The sequence below is a fragment of the Galleria mellonella genome, unplaced genomic scaffold (genome assembly GCF_026898425.1).
Source record: "Galleria mellonella isolate WM207_F2 unplaced genomic scaffold, CSIRO_AGI_GalMel_v1 utg223, whole genome shotgun sequence".
Lineage (NCBI taxonomy): Eukaryota > Metazoa > Arthropoda > Insecta > Lepidoptera > Pyralidae > Galleria > Galleria mellonella.
The window spans coordinates 550,082-575,119 of record NW_026442042.1 but is presented as its reverse complement, the minus strand read 5'-3'; the positions used below and the strand labels follow the sequence as shown (position 1 = coordinate 575,119).

At 32.9% G+C, this 25,038-nt stretch overlaps 1 protein-coding gene across 3 annotated transcripts; it reads right to left on the bottom strand.

The window, feature by feature from the left end:
- Positions 1–72: 72 nt before the first annotated feature.
- Positions 73–24,472, bottom strand: LOC113517401 (integrin beta-PS). Of its 3 annotated transcripts, none has more exons than XM_052894687.1 (17): positions 24,313–24,472; positions 14,596–14,911; positions 14,093–14,263; positions 13,036–13,264; positions 12,856–12,940; positions 11,256–11,426; positions 10,806–10,913; positions 10,549–10,701; positions 9,634–9,753; positions 8,461–8,628; positions 7,650–7,886; positions 6,825–6,993; positions 6,112–6,218; positions 4,876–5,023; positions 3,964–4,097; positions 2,641–2,793; positions 73–2,275 (listed from the first exon to the last, which is right to left on the bottom strand). In XM_052894687.1, exons 2-17 carry the CDS (start codon positions 14,882–14,884, stop codon positions 2,210–2,212), a joined length of 2,508 nt encoding a protein of 835 aa, XP_052750647.1. In that variant the 5' UTR covers positions 14,885–14,911; positions 24,313–24,472; the 3' UTR covers positions 73–2,209. The 3 variants fall into 3 exon arrangements, with proteins under 3 accessions (XP_052750647.1, XP_052750648.1, XP_052750649.1); XM_052894688.1 differs by lacking the exon at positions 24,313–24,472 and adding an exon at positions 17,911–18,369; XM_052894689.1 differs by lacking the exon at positions 24,313–24,472 and adding an exon at positions 18,206–18,368.
- Between the last annotated feature and the right edge of the window lie 566 nt (positions 24,473–25,038).

The window sequence follows — 25,038 nt, the reverse complement described above, 5'->3', positions numbered from 1 at the left end:
ATTGTTTTATATACTTACATTTTTTAAGGTTACTGATAAATGAATAATGGAAATTATGTAAATGACAGACAATTAGAGTTAATTTTTTATTAGCTACATTAGAGACCATTGCTAAAATATTTATGTACATTTAGATGTTTTTCACATCACTTAGTCAATAATACGTCTGGTCTAAAAAGAAAATTATATAAAATTAATTTAATAGCTTAAAACATTATATAAAAAAATTTCGATATTTGTTAATATTTGAAATGACTTAGAATGAGATAAAAAAAAATACTAACAAAACTTCCATTATGGATAATCCTAGAATGTTCCATGTAAACAATCGTAGAGGCAGAGCTATATTTATAGTCAAATAAAATTTAATCATTATTTTCTGGAATTGAAAGCATCCAGAAACATATTAATATCAAAATTAATATAATTATTCATAAAAGCTGATAATCACGCTCACTACTGTCATACACGTTTACAATAAAGTTAAACTTATAAGAATATGTATATATAATATTATCAATAAAATATTGTCAAAACAACATAGTATAAAAAATGCAATGTTTTGCATAATAAAATGTGACAACTATGTATTCGGTTAGAAATAAAAATTACGTACAAAATTATTAATCGTTACAATAAATACAGTAAAACATTTACATACTTAAAATATTATCATTGATGGCACTATACTTTTTTCGTATTATATAAGGCACCGGATACACGAGGAAGCCATTTTTAAACCTTACATTTCTACACTAGTTCGCATTATACCACAAAACACTAACTAGTTGTTGGCAGTGAACACTCAATACACATAAAAATTTACGATTTTCAATCTAACATGTTATACATAAGATTAATATAAACGAAATCAAAATCATGACAATTTAATACTTAAAAAACCGACTTCAGTTTTGAGAAGTTTTAAAGAGGATCATAATGAAATAATCATCATATTCATAATCATGGAAATTGGTGAACAATTGGCTAAGATTCTCCTGAGGTCCTCCTGAGTGTTGAAGTCGGTTGAAAATTGAGTATCCATTGCATTATTGCGAGAAAAACAAATCCGTCTTGGATTGGTAATCGATTTTACCCAAACATGAGTACAAGGTTATTTATCAGTCAAATACATTTTGTTACAAACGATTAGATTAGATTCAGTTCTTATGTTATTAAGCCTTTATTCAAAATTAGACACTTCGCAATTAATTAATTGCAAGTTATTATATAGAGATATTATTGAAATACTAAAATCATTGCGAAGTAATCAAATCTTAGAAGATTCAAGATTTTTTTCAATCATACCATAATTATTAATATCTGATTTACATATTTCAATATTATATCTATTTGATTTCATTATTATTTGAACATAAGATATTCGAGGGATCAAATATATGACCAAGCCACACAAACACATAAGTACATACAACATCCACACACATAAGTACAAAAAGCGTACAATATATTATTGTTGAGATTAACAGGCCTCATTTGCTTTTTAATTATTATATAAATCTTTAAAAATCGTATAGATGAAACACTTAGAAACAATTATATAATTAAACTTTTGACCGCTTGGACTTGTAGCAGTTGCACTGATCAAGTTCACTCAAATCTGCAACTTTATATTGTACTTGATTTATTTTATTATTTTTGTCTATGACAAATAGCTTCAGGATATTGTCAACTTTTGTTCTATATTCTGTCCCTATTTTATTACTGAATTAATGTAGTAAGCATTTGAACATAAGAAACATACAAGCAAAAGTCTCAGTCGGCTAAATAAAACAGAATGGGTACAAATATGAAAATAATTGTATTATAGATCCGACTGAGGCGGTTAAAGGATTACCAATTTTAAGTTATTTTCTAAAATATGATTAATCTGGATTAGTTCAAGATCTAAAAAAATATTTATTAAAATAAATTACGGGTTTGCGAAATATTAATTGGACGATTTTTTAGTTTCCACGGATTTTTAAATATAAAAACTTTAAAAGGCACATGTTAAGGCAACTTTACATATATATCATTCAATTAAAATCTTCACCTGAATTGCATAAACCTTTCTCAAATGTTACTTGAATTCACGTGCTATTCATACACGACTCACAATTTATTAATTGTAATAACATATATCTACGTACTAAGCTCATAACAATCTATATTTCCTACATTTCTGACGATCATATTTAGACGATACTTATTTCCCGGCGTATGTAGGATTTTTAAATGTGGACGTCGCTTGCTTGTAAATAGGATTTTCACCCTGTGAATAAAACAAATGAATATCAGTACGTAAAACATCTAAAACTAAATAGGTGGTGAATGAGTCATTGGCACTATATTCGATTCGAATGTGTCGAATGTCACGTTCACCACAGCAGTAATAGACAAGTAAAGCCTCTTGACAGATAATAACACGCATTCTTTTTTTTTAATTTTAATTGCTTTTAATTGTCATATTAGACAATTCAAACAATTTATGTGAAAATATTCATATAAAAACTCAAAGTAGAAAGTTATTAAACTATCATAGTATGATTAATTTGATATTATTTAAATAATACCAATAGAAAAGTTTGTCATTTAGAAAGCGACCTAAAATTGAATTGTTATATTACAATGACTTACCGTATCCCACTTAGCCATCATTCTCTCCTTCTCGAAGCGCGCAAACTCTCTTCGGTCGTGTATTGTGGTCACCATCTTCCACAGCATAAGCAATGCCAGCCCCACCAGAACAATGGCCGCGATCACGCCCAACACTATGCCTAAAATAAATACCTACGCAAACACACACGTTATTATTATTATTTTATAAAAATATACAAGTATAAATGTGAAAAAAAAAATCAGAAACACTGCAGAATGATTTTTTTTTTAAATTTACAGATTGCCACACTTCAGCAAGCTAAAGTCACGAACGCTCTTAATAAACAATTATATAACTGAAAATAATTTAATAACTATATGATTTACACTTCTAAAGGCGACAAAATGTATCATATATTTTTCGGGCACATTTTTTTTTTATTTATTGAACTTAGAATGGCAAACAAGCTGACGCCCACCTAATGGAAAGTGGTAACCGTCGCCTATAAACATTAGCAGCACCGTGGCCATAACAGAGTATAGTGTTTCGTGTACGTTACAAATGTGGTCATAGTAAATACAAAATAGTAAAGCATTGCGAGCTACGGTGGTATGGCCTACCGAATTTCTAGTCACTTATCATTAGATTTTGTCGCTTTATATTTGACATTACGTTTTTTCTATAATAAATAATAAAACTACTAATAACGACTTCTTCACATCGACAGTGACTAATGTTACTGCCACAGTAATTTCGTACACGCCACTTCCTAGAAATTACGCGGTGTACTTATACGACAATATGAAAGGGTAGCGGCAGAAGGAAAATTATGTTAATTAAATAATATTATCACACTGACATTGCGAATGGAATAGTTACTAATTATATTGAATATTTATTACTCAGTCACGTCCTAGAATGGATTTGAATGTTTTTTCTTTCATAGATAAACCATTAGGTGTATCTAATAAGGTGCTATATATGAATTAATATACAGGACACTTTTTATCGTAATATAATAGGAGCAAAGCAGTGGTATGTAGCTAGTTTAATATATTAACACTTTAGTAACACATTATTTTTATAACATTTTCTGTTGTTTTATATATATCATATCCGTCATTAACTATCCATTGCTAAACATAGGCTTCATTGAGAGATTTTGCCAGTAATTGCCATGCTTGGCAAGCAGGGTTGGAAACCGCTGTTAGGTTCTGACGTTTAAAGAGGGACACTGCTGCCCATCCCTTGACCGTTAAGTTCCCTTAATCGCCTCTTACGTCACCCAAGAGAAAGGAAGGTATGGCCCATTATATGCAGGGGCCACATATATTTATCTATATATAAAATACGAAAAATACCTTCTTGGGGCAATCTCGTTCCTTCTGCGCTCTGATATGCACTTGGTGTGACTCGGGGTATGAATACACATACAAGTAGAGACAGTCTTCGTCGTCGTAGAAACTACATAAATGTTCGCTTTGATTTTCGTTCGCTGCAAAAATATATTAATATATAAGTATATTACATATATATAATAAAAAATATAATAACATAGTATAGGTGAGCAGATCCTAAAGGACCAAAGAACTTGGACCTTCAGCATTTTCTATATGAATATAAAATGTATTTAAAGTATCTTCCACTTATATATGGTACCAATAGAATAAGCTCTACTTAGTTTGGGATTAGATGGAGATATATTTTCAAGACTATTTATTCATGTTAAAAAATCTGTTATAGATAGATTTAAAGAGGATTCAGTATAGGTAGCTATGTTAAAATTGAGTTAAACTTATCTGAAATGGTAACTATCGCCTATAAACATGAATGTACCATAAGGATCACAGAGTATACTGTGACGCCTATGATACTCTTCAAGTGTTGCCATTCCTGAGCACTAAAGTGTTATGTCTCTGTATCCTATATTTTACTGCCATATCCCACTCTTTAAACAGAAGCACAGCCATGCAAACAAAACTGCTTTACGGTAGAAACACGAATGGAATTATGGCACCCAATCAAACGTCTTTTTAACTTTACTACCAAACTGAAACATCAGCTGATATAAAGTGGTATGAATATACACCATGAATAATCACATGAGTCTGTTATTATTGAGGACTAAGATTTAATTCTTCTTTGTACAATATGAGTGGCATATTCAGCCCACTCCTCTAACCAAGACATAACCTATTAGCGTTGAGTGTTTGATGTACAGAAAGATGAGAACGCCTTGTACAACGTCTTCCTATGGTTGTATTGCCACTCACCTACTAATTTCCCCTCCTCTACAACGGGGAAGAGTGCGCAGTTTCCACATTGTTCGCCGACAGGCTTGTCGGGCTGGAACAGAGGCCCACGCTTGTGCACCTCGCAGAGGACACACTCCTTAAACTCGCCACAGCGGCCCGGACATGTCTGAATCGATACAAAACTGTATATATTATGTATGTATATAACTAAATAACCATATTGTTAATTAAGTGATAATTTCTAAAACATCATCTTCATTATGCAATAATGAGATTATGAAAGATGGACAAAAAAATTTAGTTCTTCCAAGCAATTTTACAATTAAAAAGTGGTCCACCTTACCAACTGTCTGGTCTTCAAACCTTGTATTATGAAGAACCAGACAATGAACATTAAGATCTGAGTCAATTCAGAAAAGTTGTTATCCTATATTGCCCCTATTGGGAATTGAACCGTGAACCTTATTTATGCAAAGCTATATGCCCGTCATTGCGCCACTGAAGTCGTTAAAATTAGAATATCAACAGAAAAACCACAATGACCAAACAGTCTGAAAGATTCACAAGCAGAATTAAAATCCGACGGTTACACAATAGCACGACTAATAAACTATGGGAAAGAAAAGTTCTAGAATGGTGGCACCGTACCTACAAAATGTAGTAGGACTGACCCTATTAAGTAAAGCTAAAATCTCAAATATAATAGAGAAATTAATGAATACTTTTGTTCCGACATCCTTTCCTTTATCCATTTGTACTAATATATTCCCATTAACTTATTAACAACTCCAATTCAAATTTTGGCGCCGACTGGCGACCTCTGTGTTTGAATGTTAAACGAAAAATATCATTATGGCCGTCGCTAGTACCTGAGCTTATGTCGCTCATACTCTAAGTGAAAAAAGACTAGAAAATCTGTGGAAATTCGCGTGCCTTTTACTTGCTAATTGTGAACCTAACCAGTGTTGGTGTGTGGAAAAGGAGTCAAAGCCATAAGGTGCACCCAAGGTCTTCAACTACTCAGCAAGTTGACCCGGTCGGTGAGTCCTACTTTCTCCTTTCTATATCCGTCAATGCATGCTCTTCTGCTGGATTCTAAGGATTCCAATTATGTTTTCTAGGCAGGTGAATAAAATCCCATAGCTTTACTCTGAAGTTTGTCATCATAATCCACCAACCTTATTACATTAACATTTAGCAATGAGCAATCAAGGGCTGAAATTATGAAGATATCGAATGACTATCTTTACTTACGGGGCATTTCTCACAATATTTTCCAGAATAGTGACGATTGTCGTTGACATTGCAGACACATTGTCCGCATACACACTTTCCATTTCCACTGCATATCTCGCCATTTTCTAAAATTAAAAAAAATATATCAAATAATATTTATGCTATAACATTGTTACAGTACAAAATATAACAATATTATCCCATTATTTTATACCAATTATATAATTCATCATTATCATCATATCAGGTTTTAACTTTTCACTCACTGGTGAACATAAGCATCCTCTTGAAGGGTTTTGCCAGTAGCCACATTTGACAGGCGGATTGACAACCGTAGATAGGCTTTAGAGATGTTTTAAGAGGGATACTGCCCATCCCTTGCCCTTACAACACCCACGGGAAAGGAAGAAATGTCCTATTCTGTGCCAGAACTAAACAACTATTAACCCATTATTTTATACCAATTATATAATTCACAATTACATCAAAAGGTAATAAAAAAAATATTAAGTTGCTCAGTATTAAAAAATTAAACATAAGCAAATTCCACTTTACGAAACTCGATACGAAATGATTGTCGCAATCACATGAATTTCAATGACATTTATATAATTTATATGGACTGCCTGTTTTTAAATAATTTACCAAGTTATATAAATATTAAATGTTTCGTTGTTATGCTGTCTTTAGTAATGACGTAACAGAATATTACGTGTGATATTGTGACATACCGGGCGAGATGCAAGGCTTCTGGTCGAGCAGGCACTGGCAGGCGGGCCCGGTGTACTCCGGCCGACAGTTGCAGCGGCCGCACACGCACTCGCCTTGGCCCGAACATAATTTTTCGTGATTCATGTCGCAAGTAAAGTTATCGCATTCGCAGAACGGGCCAGATATCACCTGCAACATGAAAATACAAATGTATTATTAATATACTACTCGTAGACTGACTTTAGTGACATTGAAATTGAAATTAAAGGGGTATTAGTTAGGCAGAATCATCATGACAACGAGGAGTCTAATGCTCAAATCGTCCTTAAATCACGTACCCTAATGTATTTATTGAACCGATACACCCCACCTGCGCGACATACGCTGACGGGGCACCAGCTAGAGATGATAGGCGAATGAATACCTTGTTAGGGTTTTTTTTTTCTTTTTGCTACGGAAATATTGGGAGCCAAATACACTTCGCTATTGGAATACCAAGTGAAATGGTGGTTTGACAGTTTATTTATTTGGTTTGATTTTAAGTTTTTCTATTTTCATATGTATGAATAATTTGGGAGGAAAGAGATTGTTAGTAATGGAAACTGAGAATCCCATTGCTAGCAATATACCCAGCCAGGTCGACCTCCTCGCAGTTCCCCCTGGAAACTATCATGGTTAATTCTTGATGAATTCATCATGATGGGCTGTTTTCATTCTCATCGATCACCCTTCACTGGTGCTCCGCCAGCGTATACCGTTAGCGCAGGCGGGGTCAGCATTCCATTTTCACCTATCAAAAAAAAATTATACTTTTATGATATGATATGTGGAGTAAATGATATTACCTTGTTAGGGTCGTCCATCTTCTCGCACTCGCAGACGCCGCAGATGCAGGTGCCGCGGCCGGAACAGAGCGGGCCGGTGGAGGCGTTGGTGGGGCGGCAGCCGCGCTCCTGCTCCAGCGACACGCCGCCGTGCGCCGAGCACTCGCAGCCCTTGCCGAAGCGGCCCGGCTCGCACACGCACACGCCGCATGCCGATATACCGTGCCCGCTGCACACGAGTGGGCTGTCGTTGTATGCCTGCCAACCGGCAACCGCGGGTTAACAACGTTCATACTTTTGTTTATCGAAGTGTGGCAACGTCGCAATTATTTGTCAATTTTCAAAAACAATTTAAGAATTTACAATGATTCCGATTGATCATTAAAAATTTTAGTGAGGCCATTGTATGCAAAATCCCTGACAGGTGTCTTAGAACTCCATCATTTATAAACCGATTCGAAAATTTATTTTGTTATACTTTCAAAGTGGTTTCATAGAAATTTCATCAAAATCAGATTAACAATTTGAATTTTAAATCAACATAAATCTTCAGATTTGACTTGATTGAAATCAGGTGTTTTTATTTGTTATGGACAATTATTTACTTTGTAAAATCCTTACAATGGTATAGGTAATAAAACTGTAAAAATACAATACTTTTATCATTTTTTACAGCATCTAATTTAGTAAAATAGTTTAATGTCATGTCTTAAAAAAAATAAAGTTATACAATGGCGGAGGACCAGTGGAGAATGAAATGATGAGGATAAAATCCAGGTTAGTCAATCTAGTTGTAGTTGGTAGATCTAGTTTATCACAGTCATAAACTTACAAAGTGATTTTTGTGTTCGCAGGGGCAGTCGCAAATCATTTCGACTTCAACTGCCAACATCTCCGATACGCCGACCGGGTAAATATTGAACATCTGTTTCCATTTGCTGGGATCCTTGGGACATTCTTTCAGTGTTATTTCTGCGGTGAACTTAACGACGTCTCCCACCTGTTGAAATAGTAATATGATTATAAAATGCGTGTCTTATTACATAGATAAAATATCTATTAAGTGTTAGTAATTACCCCAGCATGACCAAGCAACTGTCCGACATGAAAATTTAAAAATAATATTATTACTTATTAGTATTTATCTTAGTCTAGCTTATACTTATGCAAAGATAGTATTACAATTGGAATTTACAATTGTGTGGTTATAGACAAAATATTTTTTTTTAAATAAAAAAATAATAATCTGGCAAGGGTAAATCGAACTTTGCTAATGTAACATAAATTCTGTAACTTGTATTTTAAATGATAATAAAAAAAAAAGAAAACTTGCATAACAAGAGCACAGTTACCTAATACAAAATGGTTTTATACCGTATATTTAAGTATGTATAATTTTTAGGTATAAGTTTCCATTAAACAGTATTATTACAATTGAAATCTATTGATTTTCCTTAAATGCATATAAATGACCAAACTTTAAGAAGTAAATTAGTGAGCTCTTTGAAAAATAAAATATATAAATTATTAAATATTAATATATAATTATATATAATATAAATATTTTTATATAACTGTGTATACTATTTTCTGTAATTTCTACTCGTAAAGGGAAAGATTCGTAAATCACAAAAAATACTTAACCGATTTTTGAAAGCAACATTATCAACGAGTAACTAGGACTATTTTTTTAATAAAAACTACAGCTTTACCTATCTACCCGTGCGAAGTGCTATGAACGTGCCGTCAGTAGCGGATAAATTGTTATAATTACAAAACAACCACCAGTTTTGATATTAACACTATATATTAAATATATTTTACAATATATGTATTTAAATTATGGTAATTTTTACACTGTGTATAATTTATATTTAATTCATATTTAATTTTAGTACTTACGAATCTTTATTTATAAGTATGTTAGAATACTAAAATGATAAATTACGTATGTGTCTCGCAAATAATATTAAAAACTAGGCATTGTAGGTCAATACAATCATACCTTGAGGCCATCACACTTGTTTGTCTGCACGACTTCTTTTCCGCCCAGACACGATGAGTAATATGTTATTTGCAAGGCATCACTTGCAGTATCCTTCATCTCCACTGTTGACGTAATTTTCTAAACAATGCAAAATGTAGTTGTATTATAAAATAAAATAATAAATATTAGGCAACTTAATTCAACTGAGGAATAGCAAACTAACGGCCCATCTGATAGACAATGACAAATGTCGCTATAAACATGACACAACGGAAGCCACTCTGACACTTATGATACCTCCTAAATGTTGCCATTCCTAAGGTCTAACGCCTAAGGTTTTACGCCCTCACACCATGTAGTCTCTCTGCCACAATGCTCTTGAAATCGAAAAACAGTCATGCAAACATAGCTGCATAGTAACTCACATACAATATGGTTTCAAAGGAGTTAGTCCCCCTTCCCACAAGCACTCAGGTTATGGGATGAGTTTTAAAGGCATATTTAAGAGGTGGAGAAAATGAGTTGCTCATCATGTAATGATAACATATGTCATGTGATTACACACTGTATCCTACACGGTGTAATTCGGTCACTATGGTATTGTATTTCCTACACACAAATATGTTATATAAAATCTACTTGTCTTTTTACAATACTATATTGTGAAAACTATTAAACAAAACAAAGAAACCGTGTGCAAATTTAAGACACAATTCATTAGCGCTGTCCTAATTTTTATTTTTTTATTTTATTTAATTATCATGCAAATACATATAAAAAACTTAAGAATATTTAGAATCACTTAAACCTCTTAGACCTTGTGTGTGGCACTTTACATTTCATTCTCAAATAATAAGTACTGACATTAATATTCTGCTATATAGATGTTGGATAGATGGTTGAAGAGATGGTTAGGTCGAGACATGTACTAACATTATACTGTTCCCGCACTAAATCGACAACGTTCCCCGAGTCGTCGCTGAGCACGCCGCTACTGGAGCCCTCGATGTGTTTGCTTAACTCTTCATACACACTAATTTGCTCCGCCGTCACGGCAAATATGACGTTGATCGCATGCTCCTTCACCTGGGCAATTATTATAATATTTTGTTTTAGTGTTGTTATTAGTTTATTTAATTTAGTATTATTCTAGTCTTGATCTTATAATAATTATAAAACTATTTCAATACCTTGAGATTGATCTGTGAAATGCTGGGATAGTCTTGCAGAGTGGAATGTGTGTAGGAGTCGTTTTCCATATGGCATTCACCATCGTTTGGTTGCACTATACCGCCGAGCTAAACCAAATACAATGTTTTTTTTTATTATTGCGTATAATTTAATATAATATATATGTAAATAAAATATATCATATGTTTGATATAGCTTATTAATAAATTTGCAAGATATTCTTAAATGTATATATATGTATGCAGGTATATATTTCTCTAAAATTACTCTAACAGGTATATGTCATGATCATGTATATGTCCCCAAGTATACTTTCAGTTCAAATTTTAATTGAAATTATAAAGTATATAGATTTCATTAGAAAGTAGTGTTTATGTTACATATTATTATACTTCAAAATTTGTAATTTATTTTTATTGGTAACAATGGTGAAGAATACAATAACATACCTTTCCGTCACCAGCGTAATGGAAGCCAGCATCAGTGGAGAATACAAGCAGCCGACGAGCTTGGTCCCGCCAGCCGATTTCGCTTTTGCATACGACAGCCTGCATGATAGCATCGAAGCCGCCCTCCGGCGCGTCTAAGTTACCGGACACATCTGCTTTCGCAACTGCTTGCTACGATAAACGAAAAACCAAAATTTATATACATTTTCAACGACTTTAAAAAATGTACGAGTATGATATACGAAATGTATGTATATAAATATCCAGAAATTTATTTCCGACAATCCTATAACACATACAACATAGTTTTTTTTTTTTTACATTTGTTAGCATTTTTGACAATTAAGGAGTTATGGCCCTTGTTTCTCTGATTTAGGTTCACACACGATGGGATTACATGATTTAGTAATTATATTCAACAAAGTACTCGAATTTTAAATTAAATAAACACATACATACTAAAGACAAAATAACTGTCAAAGAAACTATTTTAATGACACATTTATCTATTAATTAATTACACTATACAGTTACTACAACTATATAATAATATAGCTATGTTCACGCTATCTTTTTAATGAGAACGTTTACGAGAAAAATCAGAGAAAGAACTTAACAATTTTATAATTTGTTTTCTTAATAATTCAACTAACTATTACATAGTACACATTATATACAATAGAATTAAACATAGAACATTGAAAATGTGCAATTACAAAAGACTGCCTTTTCAATAAAAGCAATCTTATACAGACGACCTAGTATAAACTATCAATTAATTAACTATTAATGTTATATAAATTATATATTAATAGTAAACATGCAATTACAAATTAATTTAATTAAACTATTTATTTTTAAGTAGACAGCATGATTGTATTTTATGGGAACGATAAATTTATTTGTGAACTGTAATAATTTATTTTCCTGTTTTATTACTCAATGTGTAGGTATATAAAATTTATAACGTTTATCCTTCCGATTTAATATATTTATTGATATCAATGACACATAACCAACAAAGTCAACACTTGAAATGCAAAATAAACATATTATTGTTATATTAATATACATAATTAGGTAGTAATAACCACTATATCATCCGTGACAAGGGTGATTTCAGCTAGAAATCTCAAATAAAAATACAGAAAAATGGAATGAAAAACATAAATTTTTGAGCCTCCCATACAAAACTGAAAACTTGATACACTGTATCAATATGGGAAGATCAAATTGTTTGTAGTTTTTAAACTCGTGTTTTTTTTTTTTTGAGTAAAACATTCCGTTTCACTGGTAAAACACTGCCTTAATAGAATTATTGTTATTCCGATTTCACGGTGTATAACTAGTTTTTACTATCAACTTTGTCCGTGTTATCACGTATATTGACTGATCGGATTAGGTCCTCCTCCATTTATTTTAAGACGATTAATTATGCCATTAAAATGCCAAATAGCAATAAACAAACTTGCTTTCATATTTATAATATTACTACGGTTATTTTACAATTTTTAGATACTTTTTACAATTAAAAATTACTAGTTTTTTTTTTTAAGTAGACCACAAAACATTTATATTATTAATTTTTAAATACACTTACATCAAAAAAGTCCGTGTCCTTGCTAAGTGACATTTGATTTTTGAAGCCGTACGGCGCTGCGCAACCGTCACATGGCGATATCAAACTGCAAAACAAAACAAATTATTCAACATTTTAAATTATAATTCACTACAAATGAATGTGATCTATATAAGAGCTATCTGGATAAGAGTACCTTACCTTTTTGGTACTGTGGACACGTAAGGCATAACAAGTTTGTCTACGAAAGAGCCGAAACCAATTCGGAAATTCGATGTAATATTTCTCATAGTACTAGATAGCAAACTGCCAAGTGTACTAAGCTTCTCTTTGTCGTTTTTCATCGATCTACTGAGGTCCATAAGGTAGTACAGATCTACTGGATAGTCTTGGGCTTGAGAGTACTCGAATGTCAGGACTTGTTTTTGGTCTGTAAAAATATATAAAATACAATAATATATAGTACTAAATGTGTAGCGATTAAAAATAAATTACGGTTATGAAATGCACCTGATATACATAGAAATAAATATATTTTACAATCGTTTATGTCACCAATTCTTTAATGTACAACTTTCTTTTGTTTTATCCTTGTATGATAATTACTTAATTAATAAAAAATCTAAAACTAGTTTTTAAATTGATAGGAAATCTTATCTATATGCAACCCCTATCGAGTTCGAAATTATTTGGGCATCCCTGAATTTAAACAGTGAGTAAATAATTACAATAAAGTATGACTGGGGGGAACAGGATTGTTAGTAATGCAGTCTAATTGGCCCATTGCTAGCAATACACCCTATCAGGTCGACCACCTCACGGTTCCCCCTGGAAACCGTCGTGGTTAATAATTCTCACGATGGGCTAACTGATCCTCACCTGTCATCGTCACGATCGCAGGCTAATCATCCATTAAAAAAATACAGTATGACTCACAATAATTATTATTCGACAATATTCATTTTTGTTTATAAATCGAGCAATTTATATAAATATGTGATGTATTTTTCATTATCCTCTCAGACGATATTAAACTAACATTCTTACATTTTGGTTAGACACATTCAGACAAACGATATGAAAAAAAAATAAGACCATTTCAAAGCGTTTCATCCTATAATCGTTAGCGCAAAATATGGCGGATCAGCGTATATTGCATCACACATTTGTTGGTATTTATTCTTATTGGGCATTTTCACCAACATCAAACTTAACTAACTAGTTAACTACTCTCAGTTTTACAAGTATGAAAACTTACTCATTCTTAACTTCAGTCCGACCTTCTGGGGTTTGATCTGTACCAAATTCTCGCCGTGGCCACCGGCGCCGGCCGCCCCACCAGCAGCGCCGCCTGCTGCTGCGAAACCACCTCCCTTCGCACTCGCCGACTCTTCGTAATACGACGAACCCATACCCATACGACCTTTTGCTTTAAAAAAATAAATACATTAAATTACAGCAAAAACAACCGAGCCGACTATATCGCAACTTTTTATCTATTTATACTTCTTCTAGTAAAAGGCATTTTAAAGCAGCAGCTTTCCCCGCTTAAATTAACATATAAAAGAGTCAATGATTTAATCTAGGACATAGTTTCTGAACCTTAATTTGTCCATCGCCCACTTTGCCAATTATTCTTTTTATAGAGTGCCCCCATCTTAATTTTACTTGTCATCTAATGCGAATTTAAACAACTATTATCTCTAATTTTCTTTGTTTTTTTTCTACTACCTGAAAAATAGCTAGTATTAGATAATTTACCTCTACTAAGCTCTCTGCTCGATGTAGTAGCGAGATCATTATCCGGGTTAAATATGTAAGCTTCATCACATCCTGCGGTGCCACCTTCAATGGCGGGGTTGAAGCAACGCGGCCCGTTGAACTCGGCAGCGAAGCACCAAGCACAAGACGCCGTTCTGATACAGTCGCTGCAAGTGGTCTTGCTGGAGCACGGGTTCTGTGCGAGCATCTGTTCGGCGTACTGCGCCCAGCTGGTGGCCAGTATATATGCCCATATACTTGCACGTAACATATTCGATCGTGTATACATTTTGTTTGTTTGTAATCAGATCAAAATCTGTAACAATTTAGAGAATCTTGTTAATAATAATAATATACAACTAGATAATTAGATGAAGTATTGAAGTGTGAAGTATTTCTACTAACTTAGGGGTTGTACAATATGTTTGTATGGTTTAGTACCACAATTATATTATATCTGAAACTTCTGTCGTGATTTAAGAAACAATTTATGTATGTATTGTTCCGTTACTTCAAAGTATAGATGATATAATTTAAATCAACTAATTACTTGATTAGATATAGAAAATTATAGGACACAATTATATATAACAGATTATATGTATAGTTCTATTGTCGTTATTCTATCAGTTGTTACTGTCCACTCTGCTGAACATAGTCTCTCCAATAAGGGAGATTTTGTCAGTAGTTGCCACGCTTGGCAGACGGGTTGACAACCGCAGTTTGGCTTTTGACGATGTTTTAAGAGGATCGTTACTACCCATCCCTCCACCACTAGCTCCCTTAGTCGCCTATTACGACACCCACGGGAAAGGAATGGGTGGCCTATTCTATGCCAGAACACACACGTAACTATTATGTACCCTGTAATTATACAGATATAATAAAACCTTATACAGACATATTAAAATAAAATCACTTTATACACATATCTACAAAATAAATGTATGTCATTTATGGGCTGATGATCGTATTTTTCAATGGAAAAGATACTTTTAGAGACATACGACAATAACTTACCTACATAAAATATCTAAATCCTAGAGATCAATACATAAATACATAACTAGCGGTAGCGCACAGTGACGTAATATAAGAATCAATGGATTCGAATAGTAAACTAGCGCACGTGGACTACGGATACGGGACAAATAGAGCTCGCACCTGTGGGCGGCCGGCGAGAAAGGGCGTCGCCCACGCGCTCGTATCGAGGCCGACAGCGCCGACTCCAAGCAAGCTTCGTCCGTGGGATATATCGTCTATATTGTGTGCGGATAACAGATTTCAAGTGGGCTCAAACGTTACTAGCATGCAGTAGGCAGGCCCAGACAAAAAACAAGCTACATACAGCCAGTTGGCGAAGTTATGATCATATTTTTTATCGGTAGTTAGAAATACATTGACAACCTGATACATCACACAATTGACTATACCTCACTAGATATCCTTAATTTTAATGACTAGTTACTACTCCGTTACTTTTAGTTACTACTAGCTGTTGCCAGCGACTTCGTCCGCGTTTTCGTCGTTTTTCGTAAAATAAGTAGCCTATGTCCTTCCTCACGGTTTAGGGGTTTTGATGTAACAGACAGATTTCCCTTCACTCTCTACTCCTATTGATCGTAGCGTGATAAAAAGTACACTATAACCTGCCCAGGAGTATGAAGGAAAATTTTACCGAGTTTCGTTAAAATCTGTCAAGTAGTTTTTGTTTCTTTAACGAACATACAGACTGACAGACAGAGAAAAAAATTACTGAATGCATTTTTGGCATCAGTATCGTTCACTAATCACCCGCTGATAGTTATTTTGGAAATATATTTCATGTACAGAATTGACCTCTCTACAGATTTATTATAAGTATAGATTCTTTGTCTTTTCTGTCTCAAATGTTAAGTTTTAGATTTTCACGCTGAATTATGATTTATAAAAAATGAAAATATAGACTTTAATCAATTAGGATCAGAGACGCGCGCGTGACATTTCTGATGTTTACACACGTTTATAGGTCGCGGGAACCCCATTTACAATAAGACGGGTCATATGCTTATTTGGCAAATAAGCATATGACCCGTCTTATGTCATGGTAGTATAAAAAATTACAAGAATTTATTAATAAATTATCTAAATGATCGTGTTAATTCCCGCCTGTTATAATATCCAAAAAAAATGCATTCATGCTGGTTGTAATGATATTGTTACGACTATTCAAAAGTAAAACATGTAGTGCAACTACTACATATTCTCTCTTTCTCTCTCTAACACCATGGTCCCATATATGCTCCAGATTGTTTTTTATCTTCATTGCCACTTTACTGTCAATTCTCAGTTGCATTCTCAGGTATCAGGTATTCTGAGGACGCGTCTGATCAATATAAGAACTTGTCTCGATAAGAATTAATTCTATACTACAAAACAATGTAATTTATAATTTAGATATAATAAAATTAAGCTAGTTTTCGTCCTTGGATATTCTAGAATAAACGGCAGTAAAATGCAAATGGGTTAGCAAAATAGGGATCAGAAAGAAAAATAACAGATACTGAACTAATTGTGGTGTTTGCAAGACTATATAAAACTCTAGAGATGTGTGCGATAACTAAATAAGCTATGAACATATCTTGACGCTACAACAATTAAAGACAAAAGATCAATGAATGGGGATATAATATACTAATACAGAGATAAACTGTTGTGCATTAGCAAAACATACTGTAGAATTATTGAGAGAACTTTTACCAATGAACCCTGTTATTTATAAGATGACGCTGGCTGAAATCTAATATATAGAAGATCAATGAAATCCGAATCTCAATCAATGGAAGAGTTGAGTTGCCTCTGCGATTAATTAGTCTCTTAGTATGACTTGTCCAAAACAAAAAAAGCAATAACTTTTTACAATACCCTAAACTTTAAATAGCACATATATCTTAAAGCTTATTACTAAAATCTATATAATCATAAATAATATATAATAGAATAATATACTTGGTAATATAAAATATCCCATTCGATCATAGTGCTTGAAAGACCATCAAAATTCCATTAGGCTAATAACCTTGTTACTATAACAATTTTGGAATTTGTTTAAATCAATCGGTCATAAATCTTATTATTACACTGATAAGTTCCAAAAGTGTTTATTTAAATAATGCACAAGACCGAACCATAACCCCAAAATTTACTGGACGTAGACCTTACCTTAAATAGAAAAACAGTTCATACTAATCCTGTCTTTTTAGAAATGCTAAAAGTAGCTATATAAGTATTACGTTTAGTGTTTCTTAAACTAATAAATATTCACATAGACCTTACCTCAAAAATTTATTACATATAGTTAACTTTTATACACTTATGAACAGCGACACTGTTGTTATCGCAAGTCAGTGTCATATGTTGACTCACACTTTGCAAACAAACTTTATAAACGAAACGATGCACTTCACATATACTTTAAAACATTTCTACTTTAGGCATATTATTCATATAAAATTTAATGCCACTACTTTTATTTATATTACAACACAATTTTTTAATATTAGATACTTATAATAATCTCGCACTCGCCCTAATTGTTAAACTTGATGGATATTCTTAAAAATTAACATACCTGTTTTTAGAAAACAAATATTGAAACAGTCACGTTTAAAATCTAGCATTCGACATCGAGATGTATGTTTATTTTTTAATTGACGTTACGTTAATTTTTGAACGGAGCGCAAGCAACCGCACGTCGTGCGCCCGCGCCGGATATACGCGTGACTAATTGAACAGAAAATAACTTCGTCAGCGGTGGGTGATACAGCAACCGCCGTCAGCGTTTCTTCTTGGAATAAACACTGAATACAATTATTACGAAGCTATGATTGGAAAATATACTTTTATCATACAAAATAAATTGACCCTAAATACTGAAAAGTAGGTCAAATAATTCCAATTTACACACTGTATGATGTTGGGTGCACATTGCACAGCACATACGTACAGTATAATTCCAAAATCCTTTCATAACCGGTTGTATAAACGTTACACCTTGCCCTCTTTTTATCTTACATTAACTTAATATTTTTGAAGACATATTACTTATTATTGTTATAAATGACCATAAATACAAAAGTGTACTTTGCCCATTTAATAAGGAAAATGTAATTAATTAGCAGTAACAGTGACGAATTAGTAAATATTACCGTTATATTAATTAAAATGTTATTAACAAAATTAATGAATATATAGAAGCAGACATATTGTTCCAGACTGATCCTTTAAACGATGCACAGACGTATATGTAGTATTTTATGAATTTGTACAATTTACATGGAATCATGTTTGTAGAATTTGAAATATTCTCCAAAACTATTAATGAATAATCAATCAATATGATTCAAAACAAACGTAGGTCGCGCGAATGACATCATTAGCAGCCAACCTTCATGATCAACTATTCTATCATGAGCATGACGTTACTTACACATTACGGATGACCAACCATATGCAATATATAATTGATGTTGTATATTTACTGCACGTTCATTGTACTCAATAGATACTCTATCTCTAGACAGACCTAAAATTTCGACTCGTAAATCCGAAGTCGTCTTTTGGGTTACATAGTCATTTCGTAGACTATGTAAAACTACTAATTCAAATATCTTTATTCATGTGAGTCTATTACAGACTTATGATATGCAAATCTATCGTCAGTTTGGAATGTTTTCGAGATGAGAAGAACTGACAAGAAACTCAGCTCGTAATATTACGAGTATTTAATAAAATCAAAATGCAATTTATTCATAACTTTATTACTAGCGTAAATATTGATATTTTCTCCATATAATTTTCGTAACCTGATAGTCTTCGACTCTTTAAACAATTTCTTTATGCCTTTAAATCAACTCGAAACGTCTTCTAAAATTGAACAGTTAATACAGCATTTTAACTTCAAGAAAATATTATAAGTCGGAAGGTGCTTTACTAGAGGGAGACTTTGTACAAAAGTCGATTGCTTGGGTACCTCTGTCCCAATTCGTGTTTCAATCGTGAAGCAGTTGTGTTTGCATGGCTGTGTTTCGGTTTGAAGGGTGGGATATGGCGTGAATTTACTGGGTACAGAGGAATGACACCTAAGTCCTCAAGAATGGCAACGCATGGGGGGTATCATGGGCGAAACAATATACTGTGGTATGTCCATGGTACTGCTCATGTCTATAGGCGACGATTACCACTTTCCATCAGGTGGGCCGTCAGCTTGTTTGCCATTCTAAGTTGTATAAAAAAAATACCTGTTAAATAGTTGATCAACGACATGATAGTCAATTTATTTACTAAAAACCTTTCGCACACAGGTGACGTTGTACAGTCCTTTATCGGGGTGTGAAATCCATGTATTGTTATTCTACAAAGCGAATCCTTTTCGGACATAATTCTCTCGTGAAAATCGCATAACGAAGAAAGGCAATGTACCTTTAGAGTTAGCTCTCTACAACGATTTTCGAGATCAACTTCTTGATGAAAATGACGTTTTTTACTTGATGAACGAGGCAATTCAGCTACCATATATGAACTCCTTTGAATCATATCATCATCATATCAGCCTTTAACTCTTTTTTTAACTTTAACTGCTGAACATAAACCTTTCCTTCGGAGGGTTTGCCAGTAGTTCCTGCGCTTGGCAGGCGGACTGGCAGAAGCAGTCAGGCTTTAAAAATATTTTAAGAGGAACGCTGCTACCCATCCCTCGCCTTTTTTAGTCGGCTCTTACGACATCCACGGGAAAGGAAGGTGGTGGGTAAAGGCTTTTTTGAACCTAGGAAATTCGACCATCAATGATCATTGTAATTACTGTCTTTAAAAAATTATTATCCGAGTGGCATAAAATTATTCAATATGAAAAACGATAAACCATCTTAACAGTGTAAGCCTATATAGGTGAACCTCGATCATTTATTTATATCATTACTAACAGAACTGTATCCTTCGTTCCCGGTATCCAGTTTCCATATATTGACAATAACGGTGATGGGGTGCAGTGGACGAGGTCAATGACATCCCCAGTTTGCAGTAGCGGGCACGGAAATTACTGTACTGTAATTACTGTACAAAGTATCCACTTATAAATGTAAGGATTATTTTATACATAAATATATGTACAATTAAGTAGCATTAGAAACTTAGTTTTCTTTGTGATCACGATAATTTCGACCCTCTTTAGTTGAGAAATTCTATAGTAGGTCACCATCTTTATATATGTATGAAGGCCTATGATGTAACTTACAAAACAACGGTCTTCTTGTGCCCTCCAAAGCCAAACCACAGAAGAAACGCATTTTATTTTTTTTATTATGATTATGAGAACAATAAAACCTTATCGCATAGCGTACCTATACCAAACCGTCCAACCGGGATTGTTAGTAATAGGGTCTAAATTACCCATTGCCAGCAATATACACCATCAAGTCGATCTCCACGTGGTTCCCACTGGAAACTATCGTGATTAATTCTTGTGAAATCCGTCACGATGAGCTGACTGACCTGCTTTCATCCTCACCTATCACCATTCACTGGTGCCCCGCCAGCGTATACCGATAACGCAGGCGAGGTTACCATTCGGTCGGTGATAGGGGGGGGGGGACGGAAAGAATATACCCTGTTAGTTCGACCTCCACGTGGTCCCCCCCTGGAAACTATCGTGCTGAATCCCACATGTATCCATGACGATGTGATAGCTGACCTGCCTTTTCAGGAGGGAAAAGGGATTGTTAGTAATGGGAATTAGCATTCCTATTACTAGCAATATATCCTATCAGGACCTCCTCGCGGTTCTCCCTGGAAACCAATCTAATTGATTCATTGTTGAATTTGTCACATTGGGCTAACTGACCTGCTTCATCTTAACTTATCATACCTCACTGGTGCCCCGCCAGTGTTTATTACAAAAAGTCGTCGGATATGTCGGAGCCATCGCCACCTTTCACCGAAAAATAGTGATTAATAGTAAAAAAAAAATAAGTTTATATTCATAAAAAATAATAGTCAGGACATCTTTTATATTCTTTATAGTTGCTTACTTATTTTAGGTTTTTAATGCCATAAAAATATGTATACACCAACAGTGCACTAGTGGAATGTTGGATGAGGATGAGGGCAAGGCCCATTGTAATTAATATACCAAAAATTATTCATGATGGTTTTCAGGAGGGACAGCATGGAAGTTGACCCCATAAGTTATTATTACCAATTGGGTTATTAATCCCTACTGCTCACAATCTCTCTCCCTTGAGGGTAATACCATTTTTGATGTCGAAATTAAATAGCCTCTGGAGGACTACACGTAACTGTTTCCACCCACTCTCACAAGCTTTTCTCTAATTCCGTCTTTCCCTGATACCTTGTCGTTTTTAAGCTGTTAGAGATCTTATTAATGATAATGAGTATAGCTATCCATAGAACTTCTCAATTGCACTTAAAATCTCAGATATGGTAGAAATTATATCACCAATGTCTATCTTCAACTTTGTCAATTGGCTTCACCCAATAGCAAAATCTCTGACATATACTTCGGAGCCTTGATTCGGTTCTATTACATGTGCTTGTTGTATTGAATTGGTGTATGTCATGGCATTATACACTTGGATTTCTACCTATTAAGCTGTCTATATTTTAACATAGACATTGACAACTGGAACTGTTCCCTCATAAGATCCAGAGTTTGGAGAACTAGGATTTTGCCAAAAAAATATGGCTAAAAATAAGAAAATGTAAATTGTAATAAATCACTCCATAATATAGTTTTTTTGCTACCTTATAGCACCTTAACAGCTTAACAACCAATTACTATATTATTTAGTATATACATACTAAAGTTTATAACTTTACATACTATTATTTTAACTACATAATTTTATTTCTTCAACTACAAACTGAAGAGTAATAACATAATATGTTTCTTGAATTATTAGGTATAAAATTATTTATCGCTTTTGGAATGGAGAAGAATATAGGCTAAATTCATTAATACAAATGTTGGAGTCAGATCAAAGTTATTTTAAACCAAGAACCAATACACATCCCAAGCTAGTACAATTATAATTGACTAGTTAATAGTATAAGCTTAAAGAAAAATTCAATTAGAGCAGAGACACAGGAAACAGCCATCTCTTATGAGTGTCCACAAAATATGGCTGTTTTTTAATGTTGTTAATTTTTATAAAGTGGTTTAAACTTTTAAATTACTAATTAACAAAATGTTTTGCTATTTGAGTTGATATGTTTCATTAGGGCAATTAATTCTGTTTTTTAATTTCATGAAAATTTTACATACATATTATATAATAAATTTTTTTACTGGAAATATTTTCAGAGAAAAGTAAAAATAAAATGTTCCAAATATCAGGTGTAATTCTTTTAGAATATTATAAGAAACAATCAAATTAAAACTAAAAATAATTAGAAAAAGACAAACACACTGAACAATATTTTATTGCACTCTAAACCCCTTTCTCATAAAAACTAAAATCTTCTACAAACCTATTTTAACTACTGTTTTAAATTAGGAATATAATACTAAAAAAAAAAGAGACAAAATAGTGAATAGCAAAAATGAGTTTATGAATGTAATATGTTTTATATGACATAACATTTGCTTGTTTTTTTTTTTTTTATAAGTATAGATTTTTTTTATGTAAATTATATTGGAAATATAATAGAAGGGTAGTAGTAGTAGTAGAGAGTATAATAGAAGAATAGAGTAATCACTGATTGGGGAATGGATGGTGGGAAGGAAGTTGGGCTAGATAGATGTTTAAAGATTGCATTCACACAAATAGAGTGGTCAACAAAGCACTCTGTTTATTTGTTTGTTGTTGGTTTGTTTATGAGATATACATGCACGGAAATGATATCAAGATTACTAAATTGAGTAAAATTTTTTCTGTTTGTGAAATTTTAGAGAAATTTAATTTTTGGAGAGAAGTGAAAAAGGCTTAAACATATTTGTGTACAAAATATCTACTGACCTATTTTTTAACAGTTTTGTGTATTAATATATTGTACATAATTTTATATAAATACAATGAAATATAACATAGATTTTACAAAAAGGGAAGGAGAGAGAAAAAAGAAGAAACATAGCAGCTTTCTTTTTCTTTATCATTATTCAATTTGTGATAAATGATAAAATATACTAAAAATTTATACAAGTTTGTGATTGGGTAAAAGTAAAGGAAATTGTATCTATTTGGAGAAAAAATATTTAGTATTTGGGCAAAGATAAAAAACGCATACAACAACCCTTGATAAGATACACAAATCAGTATTAATTTTAGTGACCTAATTTGAAAGTTACTTATTTAGATACTCTTTATTAAATTTTTATCTTTTCCTCTTGAATTAAAATTGACTTATACACTTAAGGAGAAATCAGAGATTTAATTATAATGAGAATTCCATTAATATCGTAAAAGGTAAATCCGACTGTCTCGATAGGTGCTGTCTATGAAAAACATCAGTCGTGGTTGTATTCTCAATTTCAAGTTCTACATCTTACTACAAATAGTCTTAAATTTTCATCTACTAATAATTATAATTTACATCAATCAATAAGAATTTAAATAAAAATGTATATATTTGAAGATTAAAATAAATCAGATCGCCTGTGGCAGTGGAATGGTAACTTGCACACTCCAAACTTCGGTAATCACAAAATAAAAATATATTACTTACCAGTCTTTAATTTTTCACAAAAATAAATATAGACAACGTTAAAACATGGTTAGTTCATCATTATTTCACAAAATTTTAAGATATTTAATATTCTAATGGTAAAGATATGAAAAGCAAACAGAAAAAACACACCTATAAAAACAGACTGACGGAAGGGACAGAAGTGAGTCACTTCAATAAAATGACAAATAATTGAAATTGACAACACTGCTTTTCTATTAAATTGACATTAATAAATAAAATTCAGCTTATTTAACGCAGATTAAAATAACTTTTTCTAATAAACAATTAGGTACTCAAACATTTCATGTGATTTCTTGTTCCAATCCAACTTAAATTATTTATTAATACGTTTTGCTGATGAACGAGAGGATACTGTATCTAATAGACATCTTATAGCTAACACTGACGAAATTGAGAACTCCGATCGATCTCGAACTGATATAGATACCGAGAGCTACAACACAACGACTAAAACCGATAATTTAAATGCTGATGTCTCTGGGCCTTCAATAATGGTCAATTCGTTTCAGTGGCTTATTCGTGAAAGAAAACCACCAGCTTATTTAGGGGATTATGAATTACAATAACTTAGATTTAAAAAAAAAGGATAGGTGAATGTAGTATACGAAACTCGTTACAAATACTGGTTTGTTTTTCTATTATTTACTTAAGATTGTGACATTCCCTTTCTAACTACTATTATCTATAATAAAACCAATTAAT